The sequence below is a fragment of the Mchenga conophoros genome, linkage group LG3, assembly GCF_057382185.1.
Source record: "Mchenga conophoros isolate Kocher_MC1m ecotype Shallow Benthic linkage group LG3, M_conophoros_male_GT1.1, whole genome shotgun sequence".
Taxonomy (NCBI): Eukaryota; Metazoa; Chordata; class Actinopteri; order Cichliformes; family Cichlidae; genus Mchenga; species Mchenga conophoros.
The window spans coordinates 260,841-276,690 of NC_140528.1; the positions used below are offsets into that span (position 1 = coordinate 260,841).

At 41.4% G+C, this 15,850-nt stretch overlaps 1 protein-coding gene across 1 annotated transcript in view; it reads right to left on the reverse strand.

Moving 5' to 3' along the window:
• LOC146576904 (uncharacterized) overlaps nucleotides 1-15,850 on the reverse strand; it is a 39,798-nt gene that overhangs the window by 11,492 nt on the left and 12,456 nt on the right. Inside the window, exons 14-32 of the mRNA XM_085267596.1 lie at nucleotides 15,527-15,580; nucleotides 14,596-14,662; nucleotides 14,405-14,515; nucleotides 14,177-14,317; nucleotides 13,810-13,848; nucleotides 12,821-12,916; nucleotides 12,399-12,556; nucleotides 12,071-12,253; nucleotides 11,248-11,431; nucleotides 10,101-10,145; nucleotides 8,398-8,469; nucleotides 7,768-7,875; nucleotides 6,148-6,366; nucleotides 5,837-5,995; nucleotides 2,816-2,986; nucleotides 1,914-2,057; nucleotides 1,254-1,376; nucleotides 475-656; nucleotides 332-395 (exon numbers count right to left, since the gene is read on the reverse strand). Coding sequence (XP_085123722.1) covers nucleotides 332-395; nucleotides 475-656; nucleotides 1,254-1,376; nucleotides 1,914-2,057; nucleotides 2,816-2,986; nucleotides 5,837-5,995; nucleotides 6,148-6,366; nucleotides 7,768-7,875; nucleotides 8,398-8,469; nucleotides 10,101-10,145; nucleotides 11,248-11,431; nucleotides 12,071-12,253; nucleotides 12,399-12,556; nucleotides 12,821-12,916; nucleotides 13,810-13,848; nucleotides 14,177-14,317; nucleotides 14,405-14,515; nucleotides 14,596-14,662; nucleotides 15,527-15,580 — 2,320 coding nt within the window. The remainder of the gene's footprint in view (nucleotides 1-331; nucleotides 396-474; nucleotides 657-1,253; nucleotides 1,377-1,913; nucleotides 2,058-2,815; nucleotides 2,987-5,836; nucleotides 5,996-6,147; nucleotides 6,367-7,767; nucleotides 7,876-8,397; nucleotides 8,470-10,100; nucleotides 10,146-11,247; nucleotides 11,432-12,070; nucleotides 12,254-12,398; nucleotides 12,557-12,820; nucleotides 12,917-13,809; nucleotides 13,849-14,176; nucleotides 14,318-14,404; nucleotides 14,516-14,595; nucleotides 14,663-15,526; nucleotides 15,581-15,850) is intronic.

The following is a 15,850-nucleotide window of genomic DNA, read 5'->3' on the forward strand; positions in this document are numbered from 1 at the left end:
TATATTATCATCGCGTCAGTTTATTTTGAAAAGTTGGAACAGGATCTTCAGCTTTATTGTGACACTTTTATGTGGAAAATAAACAAGCGGATGGCGGAGCCACATGCTGCAAACAACAACGCATGAAAACAGTCGCTTGCCCATGCATAGTGCGTTTTTTTTAAATAGAAGAGAACGTGAGAACTATTAGAAATTAATATAGCCACTACAATATTGCCGTAAACAGTTTATTTTGGGACACAACGAAACAAATGATAGTGTAATACAGATGTTTTCATATCATCATCCGATGCATATCGTTATATCCAACAGCACTAATATGTACTCTTACCTTTGGCACCAGGCCGACCAACTTCTCCAGGCCTTCCAGATAAACCTGGAAAGCCATTATTGCCCTAAAAACAAACAAACAAACATCCGAATTTTAATCTCTGCCTGGCAAAATTTGCTACATGTATATGCATCTTTTCTTACTTTTGGTCCCACAGTGCCGGGGAATCCCATAATTCCAGATTCTCCTTTTTGTCCAGAGAAGCCTGGAAGTCCTGTTTCCCCAGAAAGGCCAGGTTCTCCCGGCAGCCCTTTACTCAGATCAGGGAAACCAGGAGCTCCAGGTCGTCCTGGACGACCTGGAGCTCCTGGCTGACCCTTGTCACCTGTTAACCCAGAGAAAGATCAGAGTTTGTAACACAAGGTGATGGATGTTCACAGCAGCAAAAAGCAGTTAAATTCTTCATTAGAGAGCCTACATTTTGCAGAAGTGCGAACAGCTGCAGTTCCTCTAGTGGGAACTTGGGGCTGGCTCTGAAGGTCAGTATCTGGAGACTCCCGTATCAAAGTGCTAAACTTTACAGCATGTTTTCAGCATGTAACAAAATGCTGTTTTAGGGGTTTACTGATAATTTCCCCCTTCTTTAAGAGCACAGTACAGATATTTTGTTTGTTTGTTAAGCTGAGAGGTATCCCAACACAGGCAACCGTAGATGCTCTCTGTCTGCGAGGCAGTATTTCCACTAATCTGAGTCACTGCCCCGGCCCTCTTTATTGTGTTGGTCCTCTCAGCTTCATCCACCAATTCAGTGTTGAAGTCCTCATCTATGAAAAAATTTCTTATTTTACAAAATATGTAACAAATATGAATCTCTTCTCTAAACGATTTAAAATTCACCAGAAGATCCTAATAAAGTCTGCAGTTAATTTATGCCCTTCAGATTAGCCGGTGACGTTCTGAAAGAAACAAAGCACCATGTTACCTCTGGGTCCAGTAAAGCCGGAAAGGCCGGTTATTCCAGGGTCTCCGATGTCTCCTTTCTCTACAAGCTGAGATGAAAAAGGTCTACCAGGAAATCCGGGTGGACCAGGTAATCCTCTGTCACCTGCCAAAGTAAAAACAGAGGAATGTTGGTGCAAAGCCAAAGTTCATGCAACTTGATTGATAAATTCTTGGCCCTGAAAGATAACCAAAATGTTGATGACGTGGTTCCAAAACAGGGGTCCCCATCATGAGAGACGGTTGTTGTGGTGGTTCAACCAAACACAGTCTTTGAAAAACTTCTCATGGTGCCCAAAATTTAGGATGAGCATCTAATGGTGTGAGCCCTGCAGAAACCTACCAACCAATGGGAATGCCTTAGGACAAATGGAATTCAAATGTACAAAACTAAATATCTGGGATGCCATTAAAAGTCTAACTTGTTCATGTGAGATTGTTTGCAGCAAGTGCCCTTTAGATGCTGTTGTGACAGAGCCAAGTATTAGGCGGGAACAAAACAAACAGTGGGGGAATTGTAGCCATGCTTAGCCATGTCACACAGTTTGCCTCATGATAACCTCAAGGAGTAGCATTAGCATTGCTAATTCATTCTTTTATTGGCCCAGGATCAGTACACTTATTCCTGTGGGGGATATTTTACCTTTAGTTCCAAAGAATCCAGGCGACCCAGGGCGTCCATTTGCTCCAGGCACTCCAGGCTGTCCTTTCACTCCGGGAAATCCTGAACTGCCAGGAGGTCCTGCAAATCCAGGGAAGCCCATCATTCCTTGGATGCCTCTGTCACCTGTGGAAATTAGCGTAGTTAGTCACTATTATGATATCTGTAACAAAGCAGAATGGCAGTGACAATGTCAGTAATACTGGACAGGTAACTGAAACATATGAAGCAGAGAAAAAAAGTGAAACGTTTGCCCGTCATTGGTTGGCTCTATTGCGCTAATAAGAATTAAAATGAACTGAGAGGTCGTGCTTCCCTTAGGCAGCATCATTCAAGGGTACAGCACACATTTTCTTTGTTATTCAGATGGCACTCAGGTTTATCTATCCTCAAAGCCTGACGACACAAACCTGCAAAAGTGTGCGTTAAACGGCAGGAATGTCTTACAGACATACAGACTTGATGACCTCTAACTTCTGATGAAACTGAGGTCATTGAACTTGGCCCTAAAAATCATGCAAACATATTGTCTAACCTAATTATCTGGGCTTCTACTAACACTGTGAGATATCTTGGAATTGTTTGACCAGAATTTGTAATTCATTGTTATCAGGCTGTCTTAAAAACTCCGTGAACAATCTTAAAAAAGTAATCTTGTTCACCACCACACCATGATCAGTACATTGCAGCACTGACCGTATTACTGATGTTCGTACAATGGTGATATGAATTCCCCAACCATGCCTTTATAATGTGGGAGTCAACCAGTAGGATCACTCTGTCCATCATCATAGTCAGTAAAGTCATGATCAACATCTAACACGACACTACTAAAAATGACAAATGTGGCCTTGGAAAAAAACAAAAAAACTACTTCTGCAGACCCTTTCTTCCTGGCGTTCCTGGAATTCCATCTATAGTCCCTGGTCCTGGTAAACCGGGGCGTCCCCTTGTTCCTGGTAACCCAGTAGCACCAGGTCGTCCGGGAGTTCCTTTCATCCCAGCAGGCCCTGGGAAACCTGGTTCTCCTCTTTCTCCTTTCCGACCAGGGAAACCTGCCAATAATGGAAGGAGAGACAGTGAGAAAAACAAAACACTGACAACAATCTGACATTCATACAGACACATGGAAAAAGGGCTGCTGGCTAATTATCTGGAAAAGCATGCAGTCTTCGGTTGCTTACCAGATTTTAAAATTACACAAATACAACCTCAAATGAACAACAACACATTTCATAATGTAGTCCAAAAGTCAATAGTAGTTAGCATCACCTTTAGCAACAATAACTTGATAATGTTCTGCATGATTTTATCAGTCACATCATTTTCTAATAATCTTGGCTCAGTATTCTTGACAGCGTTACTTCAGTTCATGAAGGTTTACAGAAATTAATTTATGCACAGCTGAACAGAGCATTTAAGTCATTGGTTCTGTTTCCATGTCTCCCCTGTGTCGATGCTCCATCACGCATGCTAACTTCTGTCTCCATGTTTATTCATCTGTTTCCCAGTCGTGTCTCTCGCTGCCTTGGTTCCCTGTGTTCAGTTAGTCCATGCTTTAGTGTGTGTGTCTCATGCTTCCTGTTTTATTTTGATAGTCTGTTGTCCTGTCAGTTTTGCTTCCTCCCTGTCTGTTATGTCTGATTAGTTCCAGCTGTGTTTCCCTCTGTTTCCCATCATCTCGTTATCCTCCGTGTAATTAGTCTGCTGCCTGTTTTTTCGTTACTTAGTAACGCAGTAACACAGTGAGCGTACGGTAAAGTAACAGTAATCTAATTACTTTTTGTAGTAGTAATCCCTGACTTTTCTCTCTACTTGAAAAAGTAATTGGATTACATCACTTTTAACGCATTACTGCCCATCTCTGCTAATGACCTTTAACATTTAACATGACAACTGAGCCCTGTAGAGTCTGAGACGTACCTCTTGCACATTTTCACTGAGCATTGCAGGACTGATTGAAGGCGAATTTGCTGGTAGGACCGCTCCTACACTTTTTACGCAATGCTTCTTCTTTTTGCTTTTGTTTTTGTTTATTAAATACACAATGCAACATGTTTTGTAGTTCATCTGAGGCTGTGTTTGCCTAATTTTAAGACCTGCTAAGGACCAGACTATCTGTATTATGTTCTTATAGGTACAACCTTAGAATTTAAGAGGCTAATCTTTCTTTTTGACCATAACTGTATCATAATATAATAATATGTATTATTATCTTTTGTATGAGGAATACACTTACCTCCGAACAATCAGGTTTTAAGCTAGTTTTTCTATCTTTTAACACACATATTAAAGCAGCCTTGCAAACAGCAACAACAATGCCATCACACATTTCTTTACAATACTTCATTGCTGCGATTGGTCTGTAATTGCACCCAGATTGCAGATTTTGTTGCAGAGACATGAAAGCTCAGTGTGGCTAATTTTGATACTCACATTACAGGAGAACCAGCCGATTGGTAATCATACCGTTTCTGAGTGCAATTCCAGACTAGCAAGGTTAAGCCATCTAAAGCACACTAACTGCTACTGTTTACATTCTTAAAAAATGAACCCATTTTCAGCACATCTGTGCTGCAAAGTTGCAGCTTATCACTTTTTGATCAATGCAAGGATGCGCTGAAAATAAGAAGTCCCTTCAAGAGTGTAAAATAAAAGCTTCTAGCTTTGAGTTAAACAGCATTTGCCCCCAAATCTTCAATTTTCACACAAACCTGTTACAGTTAATTCATCAAACACATCTGGAACTGATTAGACAGAAACACTTAGTTCACAATGAGGTTAGTCGTTTCTGCAAGTAAGAACAGCAAACAGTGGTTTTCACATTTCCTGCGGAAATGCTTTGTTTACAGAACTGTTACAAAATATCCATCTGGTTCAGTCTTTCTGTGGGGTGTGATGATGTCATTTCCTCTAGCATCATAGTTTTATGTACTTTAAAATAGTTATTGATGCAAACACAGTCAAATGGCACGATTATGATGAAGCACCTCATCAAACATAGGCAAAAGTCATCGTCTCTTAGATAATGAGGTAACACTATATTTGGAGGAGGTAAGCTGCTCCACCCCTCCCAAAAGACAAAAATAAATAAAGAACAAAAAAAAAAATTACATAAATAAATTAATATGCCATTCAATTAATCAAAAATAATTTGAAAATAATAAATAATATAGGCGTTAATGTTTTACTTTGCCTCTGTATTCATTCACCTTCATATTAATTACTTTCCTTTACCATCTTTTTTTTCCAGAGACGTGGTGTTACACCCCATACGAGACTCCACGACTGCACTGTGGAGATGGACATTTGTGTGCAGCGCAGATGAGAAATGAAGGCAGCAGTTCAAGTGTTTGTTCTAATACACCAACAGCAAGAGGATGGAGGAAATGCAAGCCAAGGGTGGCGCGGCTGGGAGGGAGGAGAGATGGACAATGGGACGAGGGAAAGAGTGTCTCACCTGGGCAGCCTATAACGAGTGACCCAACACCAACAAAAAAAGGATGGAGGGATGAGAGGATGGATGGAGATGATGATGGTGGTGGTGGTGTTGGGAAAAAAGATGAAAGTGACAAGGAGGAAGAACAGAGACATGGAAAAATACAACAATACAAAAACAAAGAGGGAGAAGACATTCTCGTGGGTGATGCAGTGTTTGATAAACAACACGATTCAAACGGGCAACTGTGATGATGGATGACTGTGAAAGAACGATGTGAACAAAAGAGGAATGAACCAGAGCTGGTGCAGGGATGAGAGGTGAAGGATTTCAGTAGAGATCACAACAAAGTCATATTTCACCTTCTTTTGCAATAATTCACACTAAGAATCTCTCAAAGGTACAAATTCGAGTGTAAAATGTGCAAAAAATATAACAAAACCCCCAAATCATTTCTTTCTCTCACCTGGTGGTCCTCTCAGACCCTTACTACCATCAGGGCCAGGTGGACCAGGAATGCGACCATCTGGGTCACCTGGAAGCCCAGGAAGGCCAGGATTACCAGGAAAACCGTTAACTCCGCGTTCTCCTTTCCGACCAGGAGCACCAGGACGTCCATCAAACCCTTCAAGAACAGACTTTGTTTACAAAGTGTTGCTTGCAGAAGCATTTAAATGCTAAGTCAGCTGGCATTTGTTATTTCAGGACACCCATCGAATACTATGTTTTTATTTGTTTTTATTAAAATAAGTAACTGACTTAAATCCTGCTACCCACCAGGCATTCCAGGTCCTCCAGGTGTTCCCGGCTGGCCCTTGTCTCCAGGAATTCCTGGTAAACCGTTCTGACCAGGAAATCCAGGTGTAGCTCCTAGCACCTCTCCAGGCTGGCCCTTGGCTCCAGGACGGCCTGGGAGACCATCCTTACCCCTGGGCCCATCAAAACTCTGCCCTGGGATACCTGGAATACCAGGGTCCCCTCTGGGTCCAGTGAAACCTGCAGGGAATGACATCCCGAGCAACGCATTAAAATGCACAATAGTGAAGTTGGAAGCACCCTCTCTATCACTCTCTCTGTGACAGGAAGTTGTAACCAACCAAAGTTAAGGACAGGAAACCACCAAAGATCAAGGTTAAAGATTAAATATCGATAGACTGAATGTGGGGGAAATTCAGAATTTTTGATTTCAGATGAAGTTCTGCGTGCACTCTGAATGTAAGCAGTTTATGTGAACAGATTTTTTGACAATTTGTCCCAGGTAATCAGTCTGCTATCACAAACAGATTGCATGTAATTACCACTTGATCCTATTTTAATCACAAAGTGATAGCAGACTGACTGTCTTTTTGCCATTTTAACGCCATCTTGAAACACCAAGGTTGCTTTGAAGACATCACCTGCCCATGCGCATGGTTGTAGACGTGGCCCCTGCAACGCGAACATTTCAAGATCTCCATGTTTATTGACATGTTTTAAACATGTCATTTTGTTTACGGCACAGCCTCCAGTAACTGCCTAATCATAAATGCAGCACTAGAAGCAAAAGAAAAAGCTGTCAGGGGCTGGGTCTGTGACCCGGTGTTTTGGGTTTATTTTGTATTTGTGATTTTATTATGTTAAGATTGAGATAATATTAAGTTCTGGTGTTATTATTTAGTTGGGGTTTAGTTGAGTTTTATTCTAGTTTTTGTTCCATCAGTGTCTCCTGATTTACGAGTCGTTTCCTGTCCTCTGTGTAGTCGGTCTCGTCCTCTGTGTTTTCACTTTCATTTATGCCAGTGCATTAGTCTCTCCCTTCTGATCCATGTTCTAATTGTCACCCTTGTGCTGTCGTGTCTATGCTCCATTATGTTTCCTGCTTGATTTTGTAAGTCTTGTTTCCATGTTCAGTGTGTTTAGTTTTGCTTCCCCTGTGGCGTCATGTTTATTTGTTTCAGCTGTGTTTCCCCAGCTGTTTCCACTTCCAGCATTACCCTTCTGTGTGTTTAAGTCGCCCATCTTCCTCTGTTGAGTGTCGGGCTGTTTGGTTGTCTTCATGTCAAAGTTTCCAACTGTCCGGGTTCATGTTCATGCTCATACTCATTTTCATGTTTTGATTATTTCACAGTTACATTTTTGCATGTTCGCATTCAGTTTCATGTCCTTGCCTCGTTCTTCTATTTCTTTTGTATCTTGTGTCTGCTTTTGGGTCCAATTCATAAACACACCAGCTATCCCTGCCATGTAATTGCATTATAAGAAGGCCTAAATCAGAGATTAGAGGATAATTAAATTAATTACACAATTCAATTCACATTACAATAAAAAAAACTTTGAGTTTCATTTGTAATTATTTGACTTTTGCATGTTATGTCTTATTGCAGTCTGGTACAGAGAAACCCCACCACGCAATTTTACCTTCAGGTCCACGCACGCCTCCGGTGCCGGGGTCTCCTCTTTCTCCTTTGGGGCCATCAAACCCTGGACGTCCAGAGGGCCCTTGCAGCCCTGGTTTACCTTTAAGACCTGGCAAAGAGGCACAATCATTCTGATGATTTGTTTCCCCAGTTTGTAAGCAATAGTCACAACAACATTACAAGCAGTAATACAGACAAAGTTGTTTCATAAAATTATTAATGAACATATTCATCTTATTTCTGTAAACACTGATTGAGAATCTTAATAGATCAACTACAAAACCTAGAGCCACAAAGTAAAATCATGCAATTTGCACCTGTATCTACAAATGAACAATGTGAAAGTGCATGCAAAGAGGACCTATTATGCTTTTCTCCATTTCCTGTTGTTCCATTGGTAGATTGGTGCATTAAACATGGGCAACGTTTGAAATGTTGAGGTCATCTTGTGTAAAATTAAACTACTACAATTTATTCTTGGATCCGTGATGTCATAGAGAGGGATAGGCAGCCAATCAGAGAACATATGGTGTAAAGGTGTGTGTGTGTGTGTTTGTGCCTAACTGTGATCATCATAGAGTTTAAGGCTTTAAGGCTGTAAAATCACCATAAGACATCTGTTAAATCGTACCTGGTTGTCCAAGGAAACCGGAATCGCCTGGGTCTCCTGCCTCACCCGTAAATACGCAAGCCAGAGTTTGTCCTGGTAGCAGTCATACACAGGTTAGCATTCAGACCTCAAGCACTTGAATACACATTTAGAGTGAACACTTGGACACATAATAGCACATCTACAAATGTATACCTATTTATATATATACACAGTTTTAGAGTTGTGTATTCTTTTCAACTAATCAAATCAGGGCAAAGAGTTGAAGTAGCGCAATGTAGCACAGGTCAAAATCACATGTTAAATACAAACAAAGACTTCAGTATAGTGAAACATCAACTTTAACACCATTGTAGACATATGTGATAATGTATTATTATAAATAACTGCAAGATAAACACAGTGACACAGTAAAATGTTGGATAATTATATTCAGTGAATGTTTTGTTGAGGTGCTGATTGTCTATCGCCTCCACTCACGCCAACAGAGACTTTTTGTGCAGGGAGTTAGAAGCAAATTCTTTATATTAAGAAGATAATGGGAATTAGAAATCCAGTGCAGGTTTTGTGTTTCATTTCATTCATTAATTAAAAGCATTTAGCAGAGGTTTGGCTTGAAAACATGCGCAAGATTTCAGCAGCTTTGATTGGAAGCCGAGCGCGTATAAACAGCCCTGAAGCTCGACAGTCAATCATTGACTGACTGGGCCTGAGTGGAAACCCTGAAGATGCAGGGAGCGAGAAGCTTCCATCGGCCTCGTCATGAACAAATGATTGACAGTTAGCCAGTAGTTTCCAGAGTGCACTATGTTTCCCATGATTAAAGGAGGCTGGGGCTTTTTCTGAAAAGACTTCCCTTATGAAACATTTATAAGCTGTAATAAGACCTCAAACAATAGTCTGGGCTCCCAGACTGTGAAAAATATCTTTGACACAATGCTTTTTGACAGAGCTGCAGAAACACTGGAGTTTCTTAGGTGTTTACCAAGGGTCTACTAATATTACAAGGGCAGAATGATAAAAAGGATAAACATGGGCTATTTAGGAAAATGCAGAACCTGGCAACCCAAAGCTAATGAATGGCTTACATCCAGGCTATCACATCATTAACCCTCTGAGATCTAAGTCATCATCTGTGCCAAACCTAAGCTTAACTATAACCCCAAGCAATCAGAATCATTCTTTCTTTTTATGCCCAAATCTTGGCAATTAGGGAACGAAGACAACAACTTTTGTTTAACCAGATTATAGGCTTAGGTTTGGATTATGATCACAAGTTATTTTGTCTCCCTAAATATACTGAGTAATTTTTCCCTTTTCTATCTTCGAGGTCCTACAGGCTTGACTAAAGCAAAACCCATGGTTATATTTTTAATGGTCATCATTGATACCATGTCTTCTTTTCTCTCTGTTTTAGTTTCATGAATTATGACATTTACAGTTCTTTACACACTATTGCAATAACTTTGGACCCAACTGTTTGTGGGAGGTTTACTGGCCTAAAAAGTTTCTCTAGTTTCTGAAAGTCATATAATTGAAGCATCATTCATTGAATGTGGAATGCTCGTTTTTTGAAACCCATCAGACAGACCAAACAGGTTGCTTCCATTGTAAACAGCAGCAGCATATTCATCCACCAGCTGCTCGTCTGCCTGCAACTAACTCTAGAGGTTCTGTCAAAGGCTCACTAGCCTGGCTGGTGGATAAAAGAATCAGTTACCCACCCTGTCCCTCCTCGGCGTCATTAAGCCCTTCACAGATGCTTTCACCTGGATAGATACACATGCACAAAGGAGGTCAGAGAGACGAGGGGATGGATGGATGGGGGAGATAAAGACAGGTAGAGAGAGAAGGAGAGGCAGAAGGTGGCAGCATACAAAGCCACTTAGGTTGATTTGCATGCCCCAATAAAGCCATTGAGTTGGGTTTTCATCACAACAGGTATCAGCAAATCAGCAATAAGTTCATTCAGTTCAGGCAAAAACAGGTTATTGCCGTCAACATGAGAGGAGAGAGAGGAAGGAGGGGCATCTGTGCGCCAGCGATGCATCCAAACACTTCGTTCTCTCTTAACTCCTGCCAGCGACAATAACCTTCATATTAAAAGCAAAAATTAATCAGTCGTCATGGTATGAAAGCACACATTCATACTAAAGATGAGTGGCCAGCTGCTGCCGAAAGGCTTGTGTCATTTAGTCTCAGGAAGATGCGGGCGTCTGCTGCCGCCATCATTTTATATTCATTGTGGCTGTAGCAAAAAACTGAAAAGTGTAGCTAGAAGCTGACTGTTGATAAGCTAAAAAAAAAAAAAAAGATTTGCAAAGGAAAAAACACACATAAACTATCTTTTGGTTTGGTTATGTAAATTTAGTTTAGCAGCAGATTTTTGGGTAAAAAGCCAGACATGGCAAACATCAAACTTCTCACCTGTTCTGAGACTAAACAAGCACAGTCGTTTTAGCTTAATCAGCAAATACATCATCATCATTAAGCATCAATCATTCCATTAAGGAAGCAGTTTATAGATTGTTGGCTGCAGGTGAAGTGTGTAAGTACATTAATGGAGACCGTTAATCATTTCGTTAATCGTTTGCTGCTGCAGCCGAGGAAACACGGAGAGCAGGAAGCTGCTTTGGAAGAGGAAATCTAACAAGAGCCACAAGCTCTGTCCAAGTCCTGGACAGGCTGCCTCACAGAGGTCTTATAATGATCTAGCATGTGAGGACGATAACTGTTGTGTGCTGAGGATGGACAGTGATGGGATGAGGTGGTGTGGATATCGCCCTGTGGAAGAAGACTGTATGACACACATTCACATATTTTCTGTCATTCTCTGTCTCACGGACACACACTCAAAACACCATTATTTACCTTTCTCTCCAGGTGAACCCGGTATACCTGGAGAACCAGGTATACCGGGTTCTCCAGGGTCTCCACGCAAGCCGGGTGCTCCATCATAGCCAATGCCCGGCTCACCAGGGCCTCCAGGACGTCCCTTAGAACCTGGAAACCCTTGAAATCCTTTTTCTCCCCTTGAGCCGATGCCTGCATCACCCTAGAGAGGAGAGGAGAGAAGAGGAAAGGAAAGGAAAGGAAAGAAGGCAAAGGAAAGGAAAGAAAAGGAAAGAAAAGAAAAGAAAAGAAAAGAAAGAAAGGTGAGAAATGGAAGAGGGAATGGAAAATAAGGAAACAGGAAAGAGGATAGGCCATTAAAGGAAAGAGAAAACCAAGAAGAAGGAGAAAAGGAAAGTTAGAGGAAATATAAGAAAAAGAAAGTAAAGAAAGCAAAAAAGGGAAAGCAAAGAAGGTGAGTGGTAGAAAATATGAGTAAAACAAAAGAAGGATAATGAAAAGGTGGGAGAGAGAACAGAAGACAAAAGAAAATAAAAGGAAGGAAAAGAGAAAAAGGAAGGAAAGAGATGATAATATACAAAATAAAAGGGGAAGAACAGAAAGGCACAGAAATTATACAGGAGAAGAAATGAAATAAGGGAATGAGATGAAAAGACAGCAAAGAAGCGAGAGACGAAAAACAAAAGAAGAAGAAAGGGGAAAACACGAAATGAAAGGACAGAAAATATATGAGAGGAAAGAGGAAACAATGATCCTCATTTGGACGTCTTTTTAAAAACGTATTAAATGAAAATCTTTCTGAAGATGAACTAATATGTAAACTGTGTTTCGAAGGACTCACTGGGGGTCCAGGAAATCCAGGGAAGCCAGGCAGCCCGTCTCTTCCAGGATTTCCTGTTTCACCTGTAGGTCCTCTGGGTCCAGGATCTCCTATGACTCCCTTCAACCCCAGATTTAGGGTGGGGTAATATGGAGCCCCCTTCTCTCCCTTACGCCCGGGGAAGCCCCGCTGACCAGGAGGACCCTGCAAAGTTACAGAAATGTGAAACTTCAGAAACTGGTATGCATGCATTTAAATTACTTATCATTATGATTAATACGATGATGATGATGATGATGATTATTAATAATTCCCATTCAAGTCATATCAAGGGCAGAGTTTTGCTTACACTAGGTCCTGGACGACCACTGAAGCCTAGTGAACCGGGGTCTCCAAGAAAACCCTTCACCCCAGGCAGGCCAGGACTGCCATTGGTTCCTGGACGTCCAGGTGGTCCATCTAACCCCGAGAAGTCTCCTCCAGAACATCTGCAGTCACCAGGGTCGCCTGCAGGACGGCGGGATTAAGAATTGTAGATTGTCGCACTTTTTCTTCCATTTCCAGTTGTGTTTTAGTTTCCTTGGATACCAATGCTTCGTATTTGTATTTTGCTGCTTGCTTTTCATTTATTACTGTGTGGGTAAACTCCTCACTCACCTCTTCACTTCTCGACAACAATTTTGACTCATTTTGAAATACGCGATGATTTAAATATATTTTTTGCGAGAAACAAATCATTTCATTTCATGAAGTCTGCATATCTGCGTGTACCTCTAAACCCTTTGGCACCAATGTTTCCTGGAAATCCTGTGGGACCAGGCGGCCCGGGGCCTCCAGGGGGAGCAGTTGGTAGACCTTCAGAGTCACCTGCACAAACACACACGCAAAGCTACACCCATTAGAGGTTACACTGACCGCAAAGTAGTTTTAAAAGTCACAAATTGTTACTTTAAGATTTTACACAAACACTTTATACTTGTTTAAGTTTCTTGAACTGATTTATTGCTTCTGCTTTTGAAACCAAGCTTTCAATAACCGGAAAAGGAATTACTCAAGCCAGCAGAGCGGAAGTGCGGCTCGAAGCCACAGTTTAAAATCAGGTTAGTTTGCTTTGTTTGGTTTCCAGATTCGACAAAAGATTTAAGCTGCTGTTGCAAGATGAGAGGCTTATTTTTTGCCATCTTAAAATGTAAAACAACATGAACCCCTTCAGTGATTTTACATCGACCGTCATGGTTAAGAGCTACTCACCAGAAGCAGCATGCACAGCCTGTTGCAGTTCGGAGCCTTACCCCGGCAAAGAAAATACCCAAACACAGTCATCTTCCATGCCAGTGAAATCATCTTTTGTTTTTCCAATGATTTCCTTCCAGTATGTTACACAGACTGTTTCTTCCTGTGTTTCCATGTGTGTGTTTTACAAATAAACAGTCATTAAAGAAATCTTTTGCTAGCAAGCGTTAATGTCCACATGAGATCTGTGAATTACGTTCACAGCAGGCGACACCTTGTCACCAGAGATGAGAGAAGCAGCTTGGATCAGTAGAGAGAGCCTCTCATATCCAAGACTGAAGCTGGCTACACTCTATACTAACAACCGCTCCCTCCACAGCACAGAAGTGATCAAATAAAGCATTGTGGCAGCTAGATGCTGGCTGTGAAAGTTGAGTCTGTGGTTTTGAATTTCACTTTGGCAGCGTGATTGTTGCTGGCGAGTTTCAAAGAAATATGGCTGCCTTTGGGATACCTGTAGGACTGACCTGTATCAGGATAGATGTAGCAGGGCTCAGCGTTTGTGCCTTGAAGGACAGCAAAGTCAGTCAGCTGTTATATTTGAAAGTGTTTCTATGTCTTGTCTTTCACTTCTACCGAGTAGTTGAATTTTATTGTGTTTAAAATGTAAAAACCTATTTTTTATATACTGAAAAATATTTTGCTTGAATCCCCGTAACCCCAACAGTAACAGAAACTGAGCACAACTTACACAACAGTCAAAGCTCAAACATGTATAAGAAAATTTGGAGGAAATAAAAATAAAGCTGTACTTTCAAATATTCGGTTTCTACTTCTGCTTGCCTGAGAGGGAAGGACCACAGAGCTTTATCTGCTGTTTTTGTGTAAATGTACCTGGAGGGCCTTGAGGTCCAGGAAGGCCACTGGGACCTGGGGGCCCAGGGAGTCCTGGGAAACCTTCAAAACCAGTGGGCCGTGAGCCGGGGTCACCCACTTCTCCTTTTACACCTTTGGGCCCAGGAGGACCTCGAAGACCTGTGTGCACAGACAGCTTCTGTTGTCTAAAGATCATTACTGATGGTGGTTAATCCTCCGTGATCAGTGTGAATTTGTGTGTATTACCTGGACCAAAACGATCAGGTCCTGGTTGGCCGGGAGGTCCTGGAAAGCCTTGAGGTCCCTGGTCACCCCGGGGTCCTGGAAAGCCACGTAAACCCGAGTCCCCTGGAGGTCCTGCAACCAATCACAGAAGAGGTGGTTAAAGGGCCGGTGGTTCACAGGAACACATGTGTAAAAAAACCTCAAGGTGTTACCTTGAATAGCATAACCCCCATTAACAAAAGAGCTAGGTCCTGGGGGTCCGGGGTCTCCCTGGTCTCCCTACAAGATGTACCCAAAAAACAGGTTAGAGCAGAAATATTGATGGTATCATCTCTCTAAACCAACATATAGATAAGTAACCATTTTCAGTTAGCTAACCATAAAACCCAGAGGGTGTATCTGAAAATGTGTCATTGTGGCAGAGTGATATTAACATTTTGTGCTTTCAGTGATGCTCGTTTGCTCTTCTGGCTGTAATGAGCGGTTGTTGAGTTACTGCCTTCTTCTCAGCTCAGAGTAGTCAAGCCGCTCTCCTTTGATATTAACAAGGCATCTTCACCCACCTTGCTTCCTCATTCTTTGCTCTGTTTGAACCTCAGCAGGTCATCTTGACCATGTCAACATGTCCAAATACGACTGCTGCCATATTATCAGCTGATTAGATATATGTTACCAAGAAGTCAAAAGGGTTTAATGAAATGTCCTGTAACTGCTAAGCTAGGGTAGTGTCTATAAATGAAGATCCGTGATTAGGCAATTTAATTATTATTAATGTTTTATATTAAAAAATATCCGCTTTTACAAGTCGTCATTACCTCTGTAACAAGAGTAGTATATGTGACAGATAGAGCAATAAAAATTGCTACCATCAGTGTGAGCACAGTAGCCCCATCTGCTGGTGAAATAGCAGAGAAGCTTTATACAAACTTTGCCCTTTCAGCTGCTGCCTTTATGCCTACGGCGTGTGGATCTGATATATTGTGGTGTTATAAATTCACAGGTTCACTACAAATGATATAAAACTTCTTTTTAGTAAGAAATGTTGATGTCTCTTTATAATTATTAGGATATAGGAAAACACAGCTGTAAGAAAATACCCCTGACTTGTACCATACATCTGCTTTAGAGGAACAGTGATTCTACCTTGAATCCTGGGTAGCCCGATGAGCCTGGGGTGCCTGGACGTCCTTTGGGTCCCTGGGTGGAAGAAGAAAAATTAATCTAAATTGAACATACTGTACAGGTTTAAAGACTAATGGCTATCATGCCGTGCAGCAGGGGTGTCTGTGTTGACAATAATATATATATTTTGTCATGAGTTAGGAAATAAGAGGATGCAGTAACTCCTGAGTTTCCTATAGATATTATGAGGTTATCTGAAGTGTACTTCGAAGTATGTACTGTATTTTTTCTTGGTTTTTGTGGGACTTTTTGGTTGTGAATGCACATGAATATGATTCTTAACAT